The 22379-nt window shown below is 38.1% G+C and overlaps 1 protein-coding gene across 1 annotated transcript in view; it reads left to right on the top strand.

Moving 5' to 3' along the window:
• GCK (glucokinase) overlaps positions 1-22379 on the top strand; it is a 564210-nt gene that overhangs the window by 254371 nt on the left and 287460 nt on the right. Inside the window, exon 6 of the mRNA XM_044084223.1 lies at positions 16069-16168. Coding sequence (XP_043940158.1) covers positions 16069-16168 — 100 coding nt within the window. The remainder of the gene's footprint in view (positions 1-16068; positions 16169-22379) is intronic.

The following is a 22379-nucleotide window of genomic DNA, read 5'->3' on the forward strand; positions in this document are numbered from 1 at the left end:
CTGTGAACAATTCTGCATAGGCAGTAGTGTTCTTAAGATTTAGCCGGGGCGTGAAATTTTGCCAGGTATCAGTTAATAATAGGAAGTTACCTTTAGAGTAGTTACTGAACATTAGAGGGTTAGCTAGGGTTCCCAAGTTTTATTTTCACTTCAAAGGAGAATGTTTTGTGGTCTGACTTTACCAGAGAGGTCATTACACTAGGGAGTGTGCAGCACTTTCCCATATCACTGAGGACCTGACTCAGCATGTTTACACCTCTTCTTGGCATACTGACAATCTGGTCCAGGGAGCTTGTGTTTACAAAATACAGGAATCCCTGTGCCTGCACTTTTGGTGTCATATATGATTCCCAGTTAATAGTGGGGTAATTAATGTCACCCATGAATATGGTATTGGATTGGCTGGTGAGTGGCTTCCAGTAAGCTTAAATACATGTTATGATTTTCCTGGGTCATAGAGGAGGAACTATAGCATGCATGGAAGTGGTATGGGGCTTTGCCTATGGTGATTTGAATGTGGAGAAGCTCAAGAGCAGTGTCCTGTTTGACCACGTTTGAGTTATATTTATTTTTAATGTAAACTGAGACACCTCCACCTTTAGACCCTGCCTGTTTAGTAGCTTGCCTAAATGTGTGGAAGACATTATAGCCTTGTAGTGCTGTAGTGATTTCCTTAGCTTTAAACCATGTCTCAGTGACTGCAAAGATGTCAACATTCTCTAGGGTGAGGACAGCTTATAGGGAGTGGAATTTCTTGGTTAGACTCCTAGCATTGATCAGTAACACCTTTAGATTTTCTTGGTTTTGATTTGCTATGTGACAAGTATTTGCAGTTTGGCAGTGGCTAAAAAAGGCACTGTGGGGGAGGAGAATGTTTTAGTTAATATTCGAAAGCCTAGAGAGGAGAGGTGCAGACCATCCCTGGCAAAGCAGCATGGTCTGTTGACCATCTCCTGCATGTTGACAAATATTGCAACCCCCCCAGAATGATAGCAGAAACTAAGCCAGTTACTAAAGTAATCTTCTGTTTGTATTGGGCCATCATCCTTGGAGAAGGTAGAATGCTGCTCACCTCTAGGCATATACCAGCCTGGGACACATATTCTGAAAACTCCATGATGTCTCTTCATATAGTCTAGCAAGGTACATCTCAGGTCATTTATACCCACATAGACTATGACTGAGTCATAATAGTCATTCAATGACGTAAGTGCATGTGTAATGTGGCAAATCCTAGCCCCTGATAAAAAAACTGACCATGACCTTCTCCTTACTCATTTTGGGAAAAGGGACATCAGTGTGTTTCACTATGAAGTCTGTGATGACCAGCTACAATAATCAAGTTTTAGATAAGTTCCCACAGCACTGAAGTACCCATTTATATCATAAAATGGGCAGGGAAATGGCAGGCAGAACAAGTGATGGAGAGAAGTAAGGAAATGGATGGAGAAAGGCAAAAAAGGGACAGACTGTGAGCTGTGATTTTGGTCCAGGTTTTGCTCTATCCAAAGGTAGCAACTCTATTTGTCATTCTTTCATGCTATGTCTCTTTCAATCATGCTCTTCCATACCAAGAATTTTATCCAGGACAAAGTGTGCTTACTCACAGTTTCATCAAGATTTAATGACGAGACTTTAGGGCTCGGCTATTACAATCCCAGGCTTATTGCATTGATGTAATTTTTTTTTAGTCTTTTGGTACTGAAGAAGTTAGAGAAGTGATCTCTGTTGTTTGGCTGACCTGCAACTATGGGTCCAGAGTTTAGTTTTATATCAGCAGAACATAGTAACATATATAGAAAAATTTTCCTACAGCATACCTCTCAATCTCTCATCACATGAAATCTGGAGAAAGACAGAAAAAATGGGGGGACAAGGGCCTAGAAATAGGTACAGGTTTTAAGTATTGCTCCTATAAACTTAGAAAGTTGCTAGAATGACAGATTTTACATTATTATATATTTTCTGAAGTATATTAAGTCTGAAACTCAAATGTCTGTCATTATTTAGTATTATTTAGTGACTTCAGTCTTTAGTGATTTGCCAGAAAACCACAAATTTTCATGAGGAACAGATTAAAAATATGAGGAGAAAATCTGGACAGTTCAGAGGTATGGTCTAGAGTACCTTTCAGGCAATCTGGACAGTTGAGAGGTATGGTCTAGAGAATTTTACCTTTCTGAAAATCTGGCCAGTTGAGAGGTATGGTCTACAGTATTCTGCCTTTCAGGAAGTTAAGGTTTGCAGTGTCTTCATGGTATGTAGCTGCTTTGTTTGCTTAGTGTCAACATATATGACATTTCACAGCATGCAAGTTGATAGTGGTACGATTAATATATTGGAGTTATATGTTTCTATGGGTAAGCTGTTGTAATTATGAGATAAGGTTATTGAGATATGGTGTAAGAGTTTGCTGAGGCATTATACATATCTGTGTAAAACAGATAACTAATGTATGTCTTTTGATATACATTTATGGTTTGAAAAAGTGTCCCAAAAGAGTGTCATTTATAGAGGAAGGCATAAATCTGATAAAGAATAAGAGACTAATTTTTGAGTGGGAGTCAGTATTCTAAATTTAAGATTTGAGTTGTGAGTTGATGATAACATTTTTGCAACGTTTGCAGTTTTTATTAGTGTTTGTGAGGCAGTTTTATTAGATGCTGTGGGAGTGTGGCAGCTTCATCGGTGGTGAGATTAGGCTAGAAATAAGAGTTCCATAATTAAAATTATATGGGGTTTGGGAAAAAGGATTTTATAGGGTAACAGAATGAAGCCAAGTGAAGCGGACCAGATCCCTTACATTTTCCAGGAAATCAATCAGTTACTGCAGGTCTCTGTCAGAGCAAACTGTAAGTAGCCTGTTTCGATAAATGTAGGCCAACTAACTACATGTTTTGTATGAATGTTTGTAATGTATTTTAGTAGCCAAATCTGTAGGATTGCAAGTGTGGGAGATGACATATACAGAGGACAGGTAAAGGAGTCCCTCTTTTCAGTGGCCACTCTGACTAAAGATAGATGTATTTAAACAAAACAATTAGCATTTTCACTACAGTACAGTTGATCAGACAACATGTCTGGTAACTTTGCATAGTAGGGCAGATTCTTAACTTGCAGTTCTTTCTTTATAATGTCTTTGGACTCCTGGACATGTGTCTTTGTTTTAAGCTGTAGGAATTCATTTATTCTGCTCTCCAAACTGCCATGTCTGTGAATAGGAGACAGTGAGAACAAGGTAGTGCACCTAGGAGCAGAAAGTTCTGCATAGAAACAAAGGGAGTTAAAAGGAGGTAATAAGAATCGCATACAGGTAAGAAAGCCAAGTACTACATTACTTAAACTACGTATGCACAACTAAGGAGCTCAGAAGGACCCCACTGCAATGACTGTCCTGAGTAGGAAAACAGTATGCTGGCTGAAAAGCTATATCAACAACTACTGTCATTTTCTCAGAGCAGGTACCAACAGGCTCCTACAATCACAGCACTTTTGTTGGCAAGGTTTTGTTAAACGAATCTTATTTCTCAGCTATTATGCCCAGTCACTGTCATGTACAAGCTTTCCCTAACAAAGTCTTATTTCCCATATTTATAGACATAACTTCCATAAGTAATTTTGGACTAAATAAATGCTATCAACCTATAGGATTTAACATGCAACTTTAGTTCTAAATTAAAATTTTAACAGACAACCTCCATTTTAAATTTGTAACACAGCAGTCATGTGAGTTTCCACGTAGTGGAGGGGACAAGTCCAATGCAAGTAGTTAGAGGAGCCCAGTACATTGGTAAAAAAAAGAAGGCAGCACTGCCCTTCCTGCAACCCCAGTGGTGCTATATGGGAGGCTGAACTCACTTACAAAAATACAGAGGCTTTAGATAGTCACAAGGTAATGCCATTGAGCTTTAAACAATCTGAAGGCAACTGAAAAACTACTTCTGCACCAGTTTGTGAGAAGAAAATTGGTAATAAAACAGTATCATATTAACTCAAATGCCTTAAGCACTGTAAATTAAGAAAGAAAATGTTAATAGAATGTCTTGCCAGTTACTAACAGTAACATAAGTGTGTAATTAACTAGGCAGCCAACAACACAAGACTAATGTGAGTTGCTAACAGTAAAAGAACAATGCAACAACCATTGCATTGTATATGATCTACATACCATTAGTGTAGTTCAGACAATTGAAATCTCAATAGATTTTGTATGAGAAAGCTGTAGGTAATCAACCTTGAAAGCTACCAAAAGCTAAATTACAAGCATGGTAATGTTACAGGGCAAATTATAAAAAAAAGCAATAGTACAAAGCAGAGAACAACAGTTGTATCCCTAATTAGGAACCGTGTTTAGTGAAATCTACATGAAAAACCTGACTGAGATAAAATTTTCACTGTGTAATACCATAAACTTCCTGTACTAGGAGTTTGTGGGATATAAGCAGATGCCCCTTAAAGACATACCATTTTTTTCAGCTGTATGGCTTCTGAATGCCTATGACTTTTTTATTTTTCTTAAGCTTTACTGGTGCATTCAAGCCAGTATTTGTACTGTACCTGACTGAAAGGACAGGAAAAAAATTTTAAGAGAGTTTGAAAATGATCCAATAGCCCAGTCTGGAAGAGGTCAAAGGCTTTGCCAATTAAATTAAAAAGCTGAAACAGCCTAACAGGCATCCACTCATGAAACCTCCCACAGCTTCCAAGAACACAACCACTGCAGGGCTCTGTGAGTACAACCCGTAAGTGGTCCTTAGTTTGATAAAAGTAGAACCACTAACTGTATGGTGATGTATCAAGAATATGATGGGTTTTGCAACAATATGAGATGGAGATGTAACTTGTGCAGAAGGCAGCCATTGACTATATATAGTGACCCATTTAAAGAACACAAAACAATTATCACTTCGCTAGAGTTCATCTGAAGAAAGAGCATGTCTAGTAATGTTGCACAATTGCACACATTCTTATTTCACTGCTCTTTCTTTATAATGCCTTTGAACTCCTAGAAATGTCTTTGTATTCAATTACAATCACTTGTTTATTTCCTTTCCCAGATTGCCACATTTGGGAATAGGGTAGGACTATACAGGTAGGACACCCAGACAAAGAACAACCTGCAGAGAAACAAAGGTAGTTGCAAGGAGGAATGGGAAGCTAGATGCCTAAGTTACATAAATCATGAAAAGTACAGGGATGAAAGTGAGAACTAGATGTCTTAAACAAGTATATGCAGAGTCAGATCTATATACCTTAAACAGGTCACAAGGGGGCCAGTGCAGTGAGTGTGCTGAGTAAGAACTCTGCAAACTGAATAAAAGGATATTAACAACTGCTGCCATTTTCTCAGAACAGGCTTCTCACAAGTATTGTGTTCCTACATTTACAATACTTTTACTGGCACGATCTCAATAAAAGAGTTTGTTTTCCTTAATCTCTAACCGTCACCTAGCAGTTTTCCTTAAAGACCAAAGTCTTGCTTCCGATATTTATATGCACAGGTGACGCAAGTCATTCAGTGCTAAATACATGCTATATGGAGTTAGCTTCAGTTCTGATTTGTAATTTTAACAGAGAGCCTCTGTCTTAAATTTATAAAATGTACTATAACAGTGGGGCAAGTCATCAACATTAAATGTACAGTGGAGTGAAAGTGTACAACGTAAGCAGTTACAGGAACCCAGTATTCCGATAAAAACAAGCAACGGCAACTGGCTGTACTCCAGGAAGGCAGGGCTGCTTCAATTTGCAACCTCAGAGATGTTATCTTAATGACTCACCTCACCAACAAGAAATGCAATAAAGTTGTAAAATCATAGTACTCCCAGAATTTAAAAACAGTTGCACTATATTCCCAACATTTTGGTCACACCTTCTGTATTGTTCTGTTTCCTCTGTAAGGCTGCGTGACACAGAAAGATGGACCAACTAGTTGCCCATTTTGTTCAAGGCAGATAGAATGAATCAGTTCTCAGATGTTATCTAACAGGAGTGCAGTTGCTTCATTTTTTGGCACCAGAAGGATAACAGGCTGGTAGCTGGTGAGCAGTCATTCTACTATGAGAGGACTGCTTCTAATACAGGAAATGTACCTGTTGTGGACATTAGTAATGTAATTATTTGGTCTTCACTGCATACCTTTACTGAGCACTACAGCATGCCCCCCAATTCAAGATAAGAATGTCCTTTGATATAGTGATGCTTCAGGATATTTTTTTCCTAATCATGTCTTTTGTTTTTTTTAATTTCACCAAATCTTTTGGGTTTCTAATACCACAAAGGGAATGGACCCCATTTCTAAGTCCAAGTGTGATTAAACTTCATGAAATTAGTATTGTTTCAATCTTTGATGTCAGCCAGAAGTGCTCTTTGCAGCACCCGCAATGTGCCCAGTAATGACTCCTTCTGTAATTCGTATGGAGTTACATGTACTGGCAACATATCTAAATACGATTGTAGATTCTTTTTTATAAGACCCATTGCTCCTACTACTATTGGAACTGTATGAGTATCTTTCTTCCACATTGCTCTCATTTCTGCCTTAAAATCCTGATATTTTATGATTTTGTGTCTCTGTACAAAATACACTATAGTCACTGGGTGTAGCAATTTCAATGATCAATGCTACTTTTGTCATCTTTTCATGGACCACTATATCTGGTTTTCTTGCATCTATCTTTTGAAATGTTGGTAATGAGTGATCCCATGTGATGTAGACATCATCATTGTCTATGATGCTTTGTGGCTCATGTTCCCAGTGTTTTTAAGCTATTTCATTGTTATAATGTTTGCACAATCCCAGTGCAACAGTCTTGCCACATTATTATGCCTTTCAGTATACAGTCCTTCTGTCATCAGTATGTCACAACCAGCAACAAGGTGTGCAACTGTTTCCAATTCTGTTTTACAAATCCTATACTTGTCTGTTTCTCCCACATGTTCACTGGACTTTATAAACCAACATGTACGTAGGCCACTATCTTGGGCCACCAGTATTAACCTTTCATCTCTTGGTTTGAATTTGCCTCTCCTTAACCATTTCTGCGTTCAATTCTGATCAACATGAAGTTCTTCCAGGAGTTTTCTATATTTGCAACTATATTTATACATTTTCCATATTGCTTGCCTTCTCATTTGATCCTTCACCTTATATTCTTTCTTTTGTTTTTTTGGCACATTCAGTTGCTGCCTGATTTTTATCTACTTCTGGTTTGATTTCCATTCCCGCTTGACGCTGATATGCTTCTGCAAGACTTACAAGGGAAGTCATCTTAGATTTATTCACCTGATGTTTCAAAACTTTCACTCTGTCTGGGTCTTGTGAGGTCAGCAGATATATATGCAGTCCCATAATTGCAGATCTATACATGTAATCAATCTCAAGGAGGCCTATACCTCCTTTGGAATGGGGAATATATAATCTTGGTATGCACTGATTTTTACAAATCATTTGATGAGCATGAAGCATCCTTCTTGTTTTCTTGTCTAATCTATCCAACACCTTTTGGGGCCAGTCAGTCATTCCAAAACTATAAGTTAGGACAGGAAGAGCAAACTGGATTATAGTTTGAATTTTGTTCCTAGATGTCAATGCTGTTTTCAGGAATAAATTACTTCTTCTAAAATATTTCTTACTAAGCTTTATTCGCATTTGTTCATGTTTTATTGTTGATCCTTCATCAATTCCCAGATATTTATATGCTTCCTATAGTTCAAGTTTTTTTCATATCACATTCCTGTCCTAAACTGATGTTTTCTTGGTGCTGCAGCTTTCCTGCTTTAAAGGTTGCTTCTGCACATTTATCAAGACCAAATGATATTCTTATATCATCTGAAAAAGTTTTGACTACTTGCAGTTATGCTTTCAGTTCCTCATCTGATGAGCTATACAGTTTTAAATCATCAAGAGAAGTCTTTACATTTTGTTGCTTTCTGGGCGCCAAGTTATAACCATAACCTAATCTGTTAAGCAGACAGTTTATGGGTTAAGGGCAAGGCAAAAGAGCTGTGGTGACAGAGAGTCACCCTGAAATATCCCCCTTTGGATTTTTATCCCTGGAATAATAATGTGTCCTTTATCATGGCTTAACTGCAAAGTGGTTTGCCACTGTTTCATGGTCACTGTAATGTAGGTTATCAGTCTAAGGTGTATCTTATACATTTTTAAGCACTCTTTTATCCATGAATGTGGGATACTGTCCATTGCTTTTTTGTAGTCAATCCATGCCATACTTAGATTCTTCTCCTTTTTACAGTTCTCTACTATGACTTTATTTAACAACAAATGATCCTTTGTTCCATATGACTTTCTTTTATTAACCTTTTGTTCTATTGCCATGATTGAGTTTTCTTCTAAATGACTATAAACTCTTACCTGCATTGATTCCAGTGTATAGTTTATACGTCGTTGGAAGGCAAGTTATTGGTCTATAGTTTTTAGGGTGGCTTGCAGGTTCACTCTTAAGGAGGAGCATTGCATTTCCTGTTGTTAGCCAGGTTAGTGTCTGTTCAGAGTGCACATATAAATAGTTCTTACTCACAGCTAAATCTTCGTGCAAATATGTTAATACTTTTAACTAGAAGTTAGGTACTGCATCTGGGCCTGGAGTTTTCCAATTAGAGGCTATTCTTAACTTTGTTTCAATCTCTCTGGCTGTTACTTCATCGCACTTCATATCCTGTACCTTTGAACTTCTTATTCTTTCTTTTACTTCTTCTATCCATTTAGCATCTTTGTCATGTTCCACAGGATCTCCATAAATACTTCTCCAAAATGTATCTATTTTTTTCTTTTTTTGGTGGTCTTTTAGTTCCTTTTACCTTGTTTCCCAATTCTCTGTAAAACTTTTTTCGGTCATCAATAAATTGCTTATTTTGTAATTTTCTTTATATTTATCTATATATCTGCTAAGCTTTTCTGCCTGTACTGGTATTTTTAGTTTATTATTTGCAATAGTGCATGATAAATCTTGATCTGTTATAATACTGCTCATTTATTTTATCACGTCTATCTTTTTGAGTATTTTTGTTGATCTGTTCCCTCTTCTATACTCTTCTAACAGTGATACTTCCTGCCTTAATTGCTTTATAGTTTTCTCTAGTTGATTCTTCCATGATGGTATTAGATTTCTCCCCTTCCTTTCCCTCACTACCCTGCATTCTTGGGGTAAAATTTTATCAATAATTTAGCTGCACAGTAATATAGCCTGATTACTTCTGTTACATTGCATGGACCTCTATGGATAGTCCTATTTACTGTGTTCATTTGTTTTATCAAACGTCTAACATTTGGGGTTTTATTGACCTTCTGCAGTATATTTCTTTCGTTGATCTTAATATGTATATCTATCTTCATTAAATCAAGCAACTCTTCTCTTAACTCCTTTTCTTCTAAACTGAGGGCACATTTTTTGTTCTCCATTTCTTGCGGGCATTCTATAGAAAGTTCTATAGCATCTTCTTGTGACACATTCTCTTCAGTTTCATCCTGTGTCATCTGTTGATCTGTCATATGGGAACTCACTGGCCTGTCACTCCTCAGCATTGACTTTGTCAGCATTGTCACAGTTTCCTGTCCCTTCTCTTTATGTCCAGCTTCAAGTGAATGTTTATACTGGTTTTCTATGAAAGGCTCCAAAATATCCTCATATGGCAACTGACCTGCTGCTTCCCATTCCACTGGTTTCTCCTTAATTTGGATTCTCATTGCTCTATTCTGCTGTGATGTTTTCTGAGTTAAATTTTCTACACTGAATCCTTCACTTCGCAATAAGTCCATAACCTCAGTTTCGGTTTCTTTAACTTTTCCATTACTAATCTTCTTTTCTACTTTTCTGTTTTGTGTTCTTATTTTTTGTATTCTAAAGTTTTCCATGTCTAGATTCCTTTGATTGTATTTCTCTTCAAATACCTTTGGTGCTGCTCTTTTTTTATTGGTTAATTTTGCTTTCTCCTTTGTATAAATATTGCACCATATTAAATCTCTTTCCCATGTCCATATTTCTTCTTCAGATATCTCCTGATCTTCCTGTTTCTCCTTATTTGGGGACTTCTTCCATCATGCTATGTAACCTGTGTTAGACCTTCTACACCAAATCCTTCACTTTAGAGGCATTCCAAACATCAACTTCTATTTTTAACTTCTACGTTGCCAATCTTCTTTTCTACATTCCCTCTCTGTGATATTCTTTTTTATTGTGAAATTCCATACCTGGATGCCTTTGCCTGTATTTCCCTTTAAATATCTTTGGGGCTGCCATTTTCTTTTTCTTTTGTATTCCCAGCATTTTGGTCACATCCTCTGTATTGTTCTGTAAGCCCATGTGACACAGGAAGATGGACCAACTATTTGTCCACTTTGTTCAAGGCAGACAGGGTGAATCAGTTGTCAGATGTTATTTAACAGGAGTGCAGTTGCATCATTTTTTGGCACCAGAAGGATAAGATGCTGGTAGCTGATGAACAGTCATTCTACTATGAGAGGACTGCTTCTAATGCAGGAAATGTACCTGTTGTGGACATTAGCAATGCAATTATTTGGTCTTCACTGCATACCTTTACTGAGCACTACAGCATGCCCCCCATTCAAGATAAGAATGTCCTTTGATATAGTGAGACTTCAGGATATTTTTTCCTAATCATGTCATTTTGTCTTTTTACTTCCTACCATTTCCTTTGAGGTATTTTGGGACACTGCTTAAAATTCTACCAAATGTTCCACTTACTCTAGAAGACCCCTTCAAACTGAGACACTGTAGATGTGTGAATATATACCACAACAATTGCTCTTCAAGAAGCTCCTCCGCAGTGGGTGATTTTGCCCACTCTCTATCCCCTTGTGTGGAATACTTCAGATGCTGATTTTGTCAGAAGATATGCCTTAAATTGTTACAAGTTTATAATTCTATATCTTCCTTCCTAATTATGTTAATTTAAAGACTTTATCCTCAGTCAGTAACTGGGGATCCTGGGATTGCATACATCCTTAGTCATTGCACATGGATGCTTGAAGGGGTGGCTAACAGAGGAGAGGAAGAAGCATATGTACCTTGAGCATGACAGTCTGAGATGTAATGTGCTAGCTGTGTGGGGAATGGGCACATGTATGCATTGATCCGCCCACTACAAGTTGCCCTCGTGAAGATCAGATAATATAGTGAGCGCTCACAATTTTGATTTTTCACTTAACATAGCCCATTCAATAGTACTGTCTATGGCTGTGATTCACCCTGGCCTTCCAGTAATATTGGCTAGTGTTACAGTCATAATCCAGCATTACTGGCTACAGCTCCAAGTATAATCAACCTTTGGCTATTGGCAAATGCATTCATGGTAACTCACGCAGAGCTTCGCTACAGTCGACAAACACATTCCACTGAAACACATGAAATGTGCATTACAAACAGTGATGGACCTGAATTACTTTAAACACCCCAGATCAGATTTTGCATTTATGTGGGTGTGTCTTCTAATGATTGATAGTTGGCAATTCACAATGAAGCCACCGGAATGGTTACTGTTTCTCTTAGTTACTGTAACTCATGCTGCAATTTAAATAAATCCAGACATTTGCAGAGAACTATTCCTGAAAAAATATCTACAATGGCCATCAGCAACAGGCCCAAGTTTACATATTCCCCTTAAAGTAACGCCAGGGTATCAAAACTTGTCAGATACATTTAGGAAGCATGGTTAGGGTTATAAAGGTCCCCTGGGGTCGTTAGCCTAGTGTTACCTATGAACCATTGAACTTCTTATCTTAACTATCAGTATTACCAGCAAGAGGTCTACTGCCCCTGCAACCCACCTCACTGAAATTTAAAAATATTAATTTTAACAAAAGTTGTATCTATGCATATGGCTGTACTCTTTGTTTGTACATATTCACAAATAGTGTCATGATTGTTGGTGGGAATTAAGGAGGAGGCCATCCCATGCACGAATACAGGGTATAGGTGGAGTTTACTATTTCACATCCTTTGAGGTGTTTAAAGTGAGTTATGTCAAACGACGAACTCTCAAAACACTACACAGTATTACTTTATGTAGACAAGTTCAACAGCAAATTCCTCATTGGGGTTTACCAGCCTCCACATTTCCTGTTCTTATTTCAATTACTTCCAGTGACACCACAGATTAGAACAACAGAATGAATTAGGGGCTTTTTATGAAGACCAAGCATTTTCATTTTTCTGAGTTGTGACAGATCTGCTTTTGGTAATTGAAGGTTCAGTGAAATGTTTTTTTACTTACCCAGTGAGGCGAAGAGCAAGCCCCACCGGGGCTCTCACTCACTTCTGGCTCCGAGTGCCCGGGCATCCGGGCATGACCCGCTCCAGGGACAGGGTCAGGTGGGGAGTTTGACTGGGGCACTACACCTAAGGAGAGCTCAGGGAAGGACAGAAACCTCCCATGGAGCAGAAGGGCAAAAGCTCACTTGATCTTGATTTCCAGTATGAATACAGACCATGAAAGCGGGGCCTCATGATCCTTCTGGCTTTTTGGGTTTTAAGCAAGAGGTGTCAGAAAAGCTACCACAGGGATAACAATGCTGTGAAAAATGTTTTGACTAATCATCCCTTGTCTCCATCCAAAGTTACAGGCAAATGCCTTTGTAAACCACCCTCTGTTACTACCTAGCTTTACACTAAGTCACCCTCCATTACTGCCAACTATTTGTACCATAAACCAAACAATATTGCTAATTCTTTCTCTGTAACCTACCCAGCATTACTAACTGATGTGTCTACAAAAATGCACCTAGCTTTACTGAGTAACATTATTTTATAACTCGCTTGGAATTGCTAGTTAGTATTACCATCATAATCTACACAGAGCTGTTTGCTACTATAAGCAGACCATCACTAAGGCGCTACTGCTTTTGCATGGATAACACACTAAATGTTGTGGGTTAGTATGCCATTATAACTCAGTTAGCATTGCTGTGTGTGATCCCTTGATAGCAAATCCAATATCATCTGCTGTAAACCATTTGTAAGCCATGCAACATTACTGATTGTTCTTCTCCACCTAACCCACTCACAATCACCATCTCATGCTTCCACTATAACCCACTCAGAACTGCTCTCTAATACTCTCAGTATAACTCACCCAGAATTCCTGGCTATGGTTCTTGGTATATCCCCCCCAACCTATTGCAGCAAATATTGAAATCTTACCATCTTAGAGTTACTACATTGTGTTTTTATCATGCAACCCAGTATTACTGGCTGCTGCACCACCATAACCCATCTAGCATTACTTAGTGATTTTCTCACCATAAAACACCCAGCCTTAGTGACTGTTGTTTTTGCCAGGCCACTTCAAGCAATGCTGGCTAGTGGTTTCACTATAATCCATCTGGAATTACTGGCCAGTGTTACTGTCATAACTCAACAAATGTTGCTGGCTAGTGTCTGTCTAAAATCTACCCTGTGTTACTTGCTAATGCTTTCACCATAAGCCAACCACAGCTATTTGTTAGTGCTTCTGTGCTTTACTAGTTAATGTTCCAATATAACCTACTAAGCCTTAATGGCTAATGCTCATACCATGACTGGCTAATGTTACCGTTATAAGCCATTCACCATTATCAGCTGCTGTTCTTACTGTAACCCACCTAGCATTACTAGCAAAGGTATCACTATAACCCAACTGTCATTACTGTCTTGTAGTCCAAGGACACCCCCATGTTACTGGCTGCTGTGTCACTGTAAATCAAGCAATCTTACTGGGTAATGCTGGTACCACAACTACAAAGCACTTCCTAGTATTTCTGTCATAACTCTCCCAGCAATACTAGTGCTCTCCCCATGACCTCTCCAGAATTATTAACTACTGTTCCTGTACTGTCCCTCCTAGAAATGCTGGACAGTAGTATACCACAACTTATTGATCATTCCACAGGATATTCCTAGTGTAACTTACTTAGCCTTACTGGTATGTGGTCCCACAATAATCCCTCCAGTGCTACTGATTTATCGCATAATGATTCATCCTCCCATAGAATTAAATTTAGTTTTTATTAGTGTTGTTTGCTCCTCCATTCTTGATTACCATCTTAGTGCTACAACCGTAGGACTCCCATCATAGGATATGTTTGAGATAGAGTCATAAGTCAGGCAGACATCAAAGGGGTTATCCCTTTGCTTCATAGATTTTACACTATACATGCCCATCAGCAACTAATGGGCAGGTGTGCAGTGGGCATAGTGCAAGGCTATCACTCACTTCCATTACTGATATAGACAGAAAAATGGCCTTTCCCCCCACCACCTTTGAAGCAGATATTTCATGTTAGGTACTCTGGTCTTACCTTATAAGCAGATACTTCCTGTTTGGTCCTCAGTTCTCCACCAGAGGTCTTTGATAGTGTATGCATCCATGGGACAGCCATCTGTTGCCACTAAAGACAGGGGTAAGGGCACTTTGTCATCAGTCCTCTGCCTCCTCAGTTGGTTCCTCCAGAACCTGGACTGCTATTTGAGTCCAGGTCATCTAGGCTGAAGTTGTCACTTTATTCCTCTTTGTCAAGCAGGTGACTCTCCATTATTTATTTTTTTTATTCTGCTATAACCCACTTAGTTCTACATCCTACTATAACATTACTAATGAGCCCAGCATGATACACTTGGAATTGTTCATTGTCATAACCAGAACTACTACAGAGATCTGTTCCATAAGGTGCCAGCTTTTTCTATCATAACTCACTCAGCATTATTGCTTACATGATATTACAATAATTCATTCAGTGTCACTGCTTTTCTTTGTACTATAACCCATCCCCCAATGTTGCTTCTACTGCAACATCCCCAATGTTACTTGCTAGTGTTCCTGTCATAATCTAGCTAATAGTTTGTTGGCTACTTTTTTCATCTTCACCCACCTAGTATTACTGTCTGGTGTTTCCACCATAACACACTCAGCATTACTGGTTAGTACTCCTACTAGGTCCAGCCAAGAGTTGATGGCTATTGTTGCCACCCCAACTCAATAATTGTTACAGGCAACTGCTCTGCTACAGCCTAACCTATGTTGTTAGCTATTTATTTAATTAAAACTGACCGCAAACTACTGGTCAATGCACCTACAATAATTCATCCAGCATTACTATTTAATCCCCCACTATAATCCATCCAATATTAGTAAGTACTGTTCTCACCATAAACCATTTAATACATCTAAAGCTAGTTGTTTCACCATTGTCTAACCAGTATTTCTACCATGACCTAGCTAGTATTACCGACTGTTGCCCTCTCTGTAACCAATCCAGCTTTTTACGTACTGCTAACATCATAACTCATTCCTGAGTTACTAGAGGGTGTTACCCAGTATAACTCACCTAGAGTTACTTGTTAGTGCTCCAAATGTAAATCTTCTACTATTTTTAGCTAGTTTTACCAGTATGCCCTACTTACCATTACTAGCTATGGTTATCAACATGGCCTTCATAGCCCACCCACTATAACTGACAGGAAGGATGCTGCACATACTCTGTGTAGATGTTTCCTTCACTGTGGCTGTATAACATTTCTGGCCTGTAAAAACTGAAAGTGAGATATGCTTGTTGTAATAAAATATTGTGATATGTACATCTGAGAAATAAGAATTATATCTTGAAAACCTTTTGTCCAGAAAATCACAGGTCCAGCAGATGTAACTTTGAGGAAGAGAAGTGTTTCATTTAAAACACTTGGATGTTGTTTTTATCATTGCACTGCAAAGACGAGAACCTGGAAAATGTATAATGTATGTGTGCATGGTGAGTTCACATATTTCTACAGAATCTACCCTGGTTCAGCCAGAACTTCCTGAAGTCTCTTTGTGTATTTTTTACAGATGTAGAGTACAGTGTTACTGCATGGGGTCATTCAGAAGGTTCTGTTGTTTTTTAACTAATTTTATAACAACTAATGCTTCTGGTTTCTTTACTAACAGCATACAGCAAAAAACAGTATATATATATATATATATATATATATATATATATATATATATATATATATATATATATATATACATATGTATATGTATGTATGCTAAATGTGTTGTCTTGGTGTTTTCCTATAGGATTTTGAAATGGATGTGGTTGCCATGGTAAATGACACTGTTGCTACAATGATTTCCTGCTACTATGAGGACCACAGGTGTGAGGTTGGAATGATTGTTGGTAAGTTTCTTTCTTGGATTTTCTACGTATAACTGATGTTCTGCTGTTAACTGCTTCACTGGTTACACATCGAGTAAAGAGGGTAGCAGGAAAGAATACATTGCTACAGGAAAACACAGTCGACTACCACAGAGCTGGCAATTTAGGCAAAATAGTTTTCCATATAGTATTTGTTCAAGCACTACCAGAAAGCCCTTATTTTTTTTAACATTTGTCTGCTTATATTCAGTTGTATTATACAAATGTTCATTTCACTGTTTCTATGTATAATGAAAGGTTTACCTTCATAAATGCATTACTCACTCATGTGACTCCACTTTGTGCAAAAGCAAGTTTGCAAAGTTGCAAAACCTTGACAAAAAATTGTCTGAATGTGCAATGGGCGAATGCACATTGGCATTCGCTCATTGCAGATTCGACATTGTGGGTGTGGATTGCACTATAGCGGGGATTGGGAAATGATCCCGTTCCCCACTGTAGTGCGATCTTGGAGTTGGTATATTAAAGTAGGGGGGGTGGGGGTGGGGCAGAGCCCCCCACATGGGGGGTTTGCAATGTGTCTTCAACATTTTAGTTTGAAAGTCAGCAAATCAGCTGTTCGATTTGCTGACTTTTGAACTTCTGAGGATGTCAAAGTTTGAATTTTGTGCATTTGGTTCACCCAAATGCACGATCGATATTGTCCGTTACGACAATATGAAGGTAAACCTAATGAAATATGTGTAACATCAGTCCCTTTCTTTCCTTTCCAATGGTCTAGTTTTTCATGTTTGGGCTAAAATGCGAGGCTACTTAGCTATATTTTAAGTCTTATTTTTGTGAAATGGTCCTGGTGACTGAAATGAAATTCATGCAGGTAACATTAAAAAAAAGGTAAGAACACATTGCACATACAGTCTCAACTACTGAGCCAATAAGGAAGCCAATATGCTACCCAGGATTGTAGTCATAGGAGACACCATTGTATGACATACTGATGCCCCACTCACAAGGTTGAAAACAGAGAAATAGCAGTCATCTGCCTATCAGGTGCCAGGATCCGCCAAGATACACATACACTCAAGTCATTGCACCCCAGGTACCAGTATGATTCAGTCATAGTGCATGGAGGTGTAAATGACCTGAGATGTACCTCCCTTGACTATATGAAGAGGGACATTATGGAGCTCTTGGACCATGTGTCACAGGCTGGTATGTGCCTAGCATTGAGGAGCATTTTACCTTCACGAAGGATGATGTTACAATATGAACAGAAGATGATTGACTTTAATAATTGGCTTAGTTTTTGGTGTCATTCTAGGGAGGTAGAATACATTTTTAGCATGGGAGGTCATGGTTAACAACCAATGTTGCTTGGCCAAGGATGGTCTGCACATGTCCCCTCTAAGCCTTCAAATATTGGCTAAAACATTGCCTTCCTCAATAGAGTCTTTTTAGGCAATGCCAAACAGACAAACCTTCCAACACAGCAAAATCTGCTCAAGGAAATCTAAAGGTGTTACTGCTCAATGCCAAAAGTCTAAACAAGAAGTTCTACTTCCTCCAAGCTTTCCTCAGCTTTGTGAATGTGAGACATGGTTTAAAGCTCAGAGAGTACCCTGGCAGTGCAAGGCTTCAGTGCCTTCCACACATGTAGACCAACAACTGCACTGACAGGGGCTAAAGATGGGGGTGTCTCAGTCTACATCAATAAAAAGCATACCTCTAGGTTGGTTAAACAAAGTAACACATTGAAGTTCCTCCCCATGCATAATACAATAGCCAAAGTCCCATACCATATCCTAGCAAGCTATAGGTCACCCTCTATGTCCCATGAAACCCATAGCTCATACTTAGACCTATTGGAGACACTCACCATTCAACCAAATATCATGCTCATGGAGGAAAGCTCAGGTACACAACCACGCCAACTAGTATTTCTTCCTTTCACCTTAATGTGTACATAATTATATCTGCCTGACATCCTTGTGGAAAAGTAAATAATAATTGAGTCAAGCTTTTAGTACCCCCAAGAACCTGTAACACTGATCCATAACCTCAAGATCTGTTGTTATTGCAGGTATGAAGGGGTATATTTGTAATCAAGCCCTATATAGATCGCAAATACTCTTATAGCCCTGATTATCCCGTCATAATGTACTAAAATCCATATTATGTATAGAGATAATATTAACTATAATTAGGTTATCTAAGGTAACTTTTCAATTTGAGAAGGCAAGCAATGTTGCAATTATCATTTAGAGTTGAAGGCATCCAATTTAATTTGCCATTCCAACTCCCTGGTTTCAAGCCTAATCGATGTAGGTCCTCCTCTAATACTCTGAGGGATATGATCAATAGCCATAAAATAAAATTTGTGTCCTATATGTTGATCTAAATGCTTTGCTAAAGCATTATCCATATTTTGTTTTCTTATTATGTTGGTAAATTCTCTCCCGAACTTTCTATCTGTTTTTCCAACATAAATGGCCAGATAGACAATGGACTTAGTTTCACAATTGATTTTTTGTCTTATTTGGTATTTCTTTCCTCTGATTTGGAAGGAACTCCCTGTTTTGACACAGCTGCACCAGTTGCATCGTCCACAAGTGAATGTTCCTTTTTGTCTAGTAAAGGACTCTTCACTGTAATTTCCTTCTAATAAGGTTTTTAAGTTCCTTCCCTTCCTATAAACTACAATTGGTTTTGTACCCAATTTTTCTAGTAAAAATCTATTACTAGAGATGAACGCCCAATTTTTATAAAGAATGGAATTAATTTCCTTAAATTCCATGTTGTATGTTGTGATGAAACTACGGGAAAAATTCCGTGTATCTTCTTGAGTATTTTTTGAAGTAGGTTCCACTGCTGTGTAATCAACCACAATGGTATGTGTGGGCTCACTTTCACATCCACTTGTTCTGATGTTTAGTAAGGGTATATAGAAGCCATTTTCTCTCTTGTTCCTCACCTCCATTATCAATTCATTAATAAGTACTTCTGGATATTCCCTATTTTTAAACATGTCGCTTAGAAGTTGACATTCAATGTAGAAATTTTCCTCCTTTGCTGCTCTAATCAGTTGTCCTTTTATAATAGAGCGTTTTTGTTTGTGCGGATGTTGACTAGAATAATGGAGGAATGAGTTGCAATAAGTTGGTTTCCTATGTATGGAGGATACCAGTAACCCGTCTTCTAAATTCCTTTCTAGTTTCACATCCAAATAATCAATGGAAGTAGTAGAAAATTTGTATGTGAAGCTGAAAAATTCTGTGGTGTTGTTCATGTATTCGACGAGTTTAGAAGCTTCATTCTCTGAACCCTTGAACATTATAAAAATGTCGTCCAGGAATCTTGTGTAATAAATCATCTGTGAATTGTAATTTTCATTACCAAACATGAAGTGTTTTTCCCAGTAGGCTACAAAGATGTTGGTCCGTGACCCCATTGCAATCCCTTGTTTTTGCAAATAATATTTTTTGTCAAACATAAAAAAATTGGATGTGAGTATTATATCCAATAGGTCCGTTACAATGTCTATTTCATTTCTCGGAGCCTCTAAGCTGTTCAAAAAGGATCCTATCCACTCAATGGCTTCCAAATGAGGAATAGATGTATAGAGATCCACTACGTCTATAGTAAGAAAATTGCATAGTGGATCAAAAGGAAGCTCATTGATGGCTGACAAAAAGGACCATGAATCTTTGCATATATAAGGGACCTTTTTTATGTGTTTGGAAAGAATTACATCCACTAGACGTGCACATGGATATGTCATGGAAGATCTAGCATCTATGAGAGCTCTCATAGGTGGGTGGTAAAGATTCTTGTGGATCTTTGGAATTCCGAAAATGGCAGGTGTCTTCGGTGTAGTAATATCTATGTATTGATAGGTGTCATTATCAATTTTTCCTGCCAAAAATAAATCTCGGAAGTAACCCCTATTCCTAGAATAAGCCATATTCATCTCATTAACTGAAGAGGGTGTGTAGGCTGGACCATCCACAACACAGGACATTCTGTTTAAGTAATCACTGTTGTCAAAGATAACCAAGCCCCCACCCTTATCAGGCTTGAAGACTCTCACCGGTAAATGACATAGTTCATTAAGTAACATTTTTTGTGCCTTAGAAATATTGTATTTATTGTTCCTGGACTGACTATTAATATTGGAATCTAATTGTCTAAAATCAAATTCACATACCCGTTCAAAAATACTCAAGTCAGGGTGTATTGGTGGATTAAATACACTGGACAATTTTAGTTTACTACCTTCCTGGTAATCAGGACTTGAAAACAATAGGCCCAAATTCAATTTCCGTGTAAAACATTTTAAATCTATAATAGTCTCTGCTAGATTGGATATAATACTCACATCCAATTTTTTTATGTTTGACAAAAAATATTATTTGCAAAAACAAGGGATTGCAATGGGGTCACCGTGTGGACCCTCGGTAGCCAACATCTTTGTAGCCTACTGGGAAAAACACTTCATGTTTGGTAATGAAAATTACAATTCACAGATGATTTATTACACAAGATTCCTGGACGACATTTTTATAATGTTCAAGGGTTCAGAGAATGAAGCTTCTAAACTCGTCGAATACATGAACAACACCACAGAATTTTTCAGCTTCACATACAAATTTTCTACTACTTCCATTGATTATTTGGATGTGAAACTAGAAAGGAATTTAGAAGACGGGTTACTGGTATCCTCCATACATAGGAAACCAACTTATTGCAACTCATTCCTCCATTATTCTAGTCAACATAAGGACAACTGATTAGAGCAGCAAAAAAGTACTTATTAATGAATTGATAATAACATCAGAACAAGTGGATGGAAGGAAATTACAGTGAAGAGTCCTTTACTGAAAAGGAACATTCACGGAGTTCCTTCCAAATCAGAGGAAAGAAATACCAAATAAGACAAAAATCAATTGTGAAACTAAGTCCATTGTCTATCTGGCCATTTGCGATAGCTGCCCCGGTGCATATGTTGGAGATAACCTAATTATAGTTAATATAACGGTATCATCTTGAGGTTATGGATCAGTGTTGAGTTGGTACTTTTTGTTGATGCTCATGCAGGACATTAGTTATCTCCTGTATAAACAGGGAACCCTACAAGACCACAGATTTGCAAGTGCAGAGATTTCTAGACTTTGTAAACACCAACACCTTGGACCGATTAGTGCATATGCCTACTAGAGGTACAAACATACTGAATGCGGCACATACAAATAAAGATAGGAGAACAAATCAATTATTTAACCCTAGCAAACCCTATAAAAGTTAACAACTACTTCAAGGCAAACTATCTTTTATTAAGTGATAACCTGTCCAAATTTCAAGCACCTTCAAACCCAGATAACACTGCAGCCTATGCAGAATTATTCGCAAAATCACTGTACAGACATGTCAATGATTGCATAGATGCTGCTGTGCCTGCCAGAAATAAGCCCAAATTGAGATAAAAAAAGAAACCATTATAGTGGAATCCAAACTTAAACGGGTTATACATCTAAAGAAAAAAGTCATAGCTAAAATTAGAAAGTGTAACACCAAAAAAGATAAAACCTCATCAAACTGAATAGACAAGTAAGATACCTAATTAAGTTCAACAAAGCAAATTCGGTGGTAAAGATAGCATCCCAGGCCAAGAACAAGCCAAGAATAAGTCTTTTTAGCTATGTCCTAAACCTCAAAGAGAGCACACACAGAACTGTGAGTTATGCCACATCTTTTGGTTGACAAATTCGGCTCCATCTTTACCCCCCACCCTCCACCCCCAGCTGCCTGTAGGATATACCATGTAACATAACCCCTCCAACTATCAGTAGGGAGCAGGTCTTAGATGTGCTCTCTTAGACCAAGAATACAACTTTGATGGGCTCAGATAATGTCCCACAATATCTCCTAAACAGACTGAAATATGACCTATCAGGGCCACTGGTGTCACTATTCATCCATAGCCTCCACACAGGCTTCATGCCATGCAAAAGGAAGACTGTAACTCTCAACCCTGGGTACAAGGGTGGACTATTAATGGATCCTGGAAACGACAGACCCATTATTCTGACAAGTCCCATATGAAAAGCCATGGAAAGAAATAACATGGAAATGATTAACAATGACATAGGAAACCTTCAGACTCTGGAGCAAATCCAGTTTGATTTTTTTTCAAAGGTAGGTAATGTCTGCTGAGCATAGTGGACTTCTTTGAGAG

This window comes from Protopterus annectens, chromosome 9.part0, assembly GCF_019279795.1.
Source record: "Protopterus annectens isolate FY-2018-M chromosome 9.part0, PAN1.0, whole genome shotgun sequence".
NCBI lineage: Eukaryota > Metazoa > Chordata > Ceratodontiformes > Protopteridae > Protopterus > Protopterus annectens.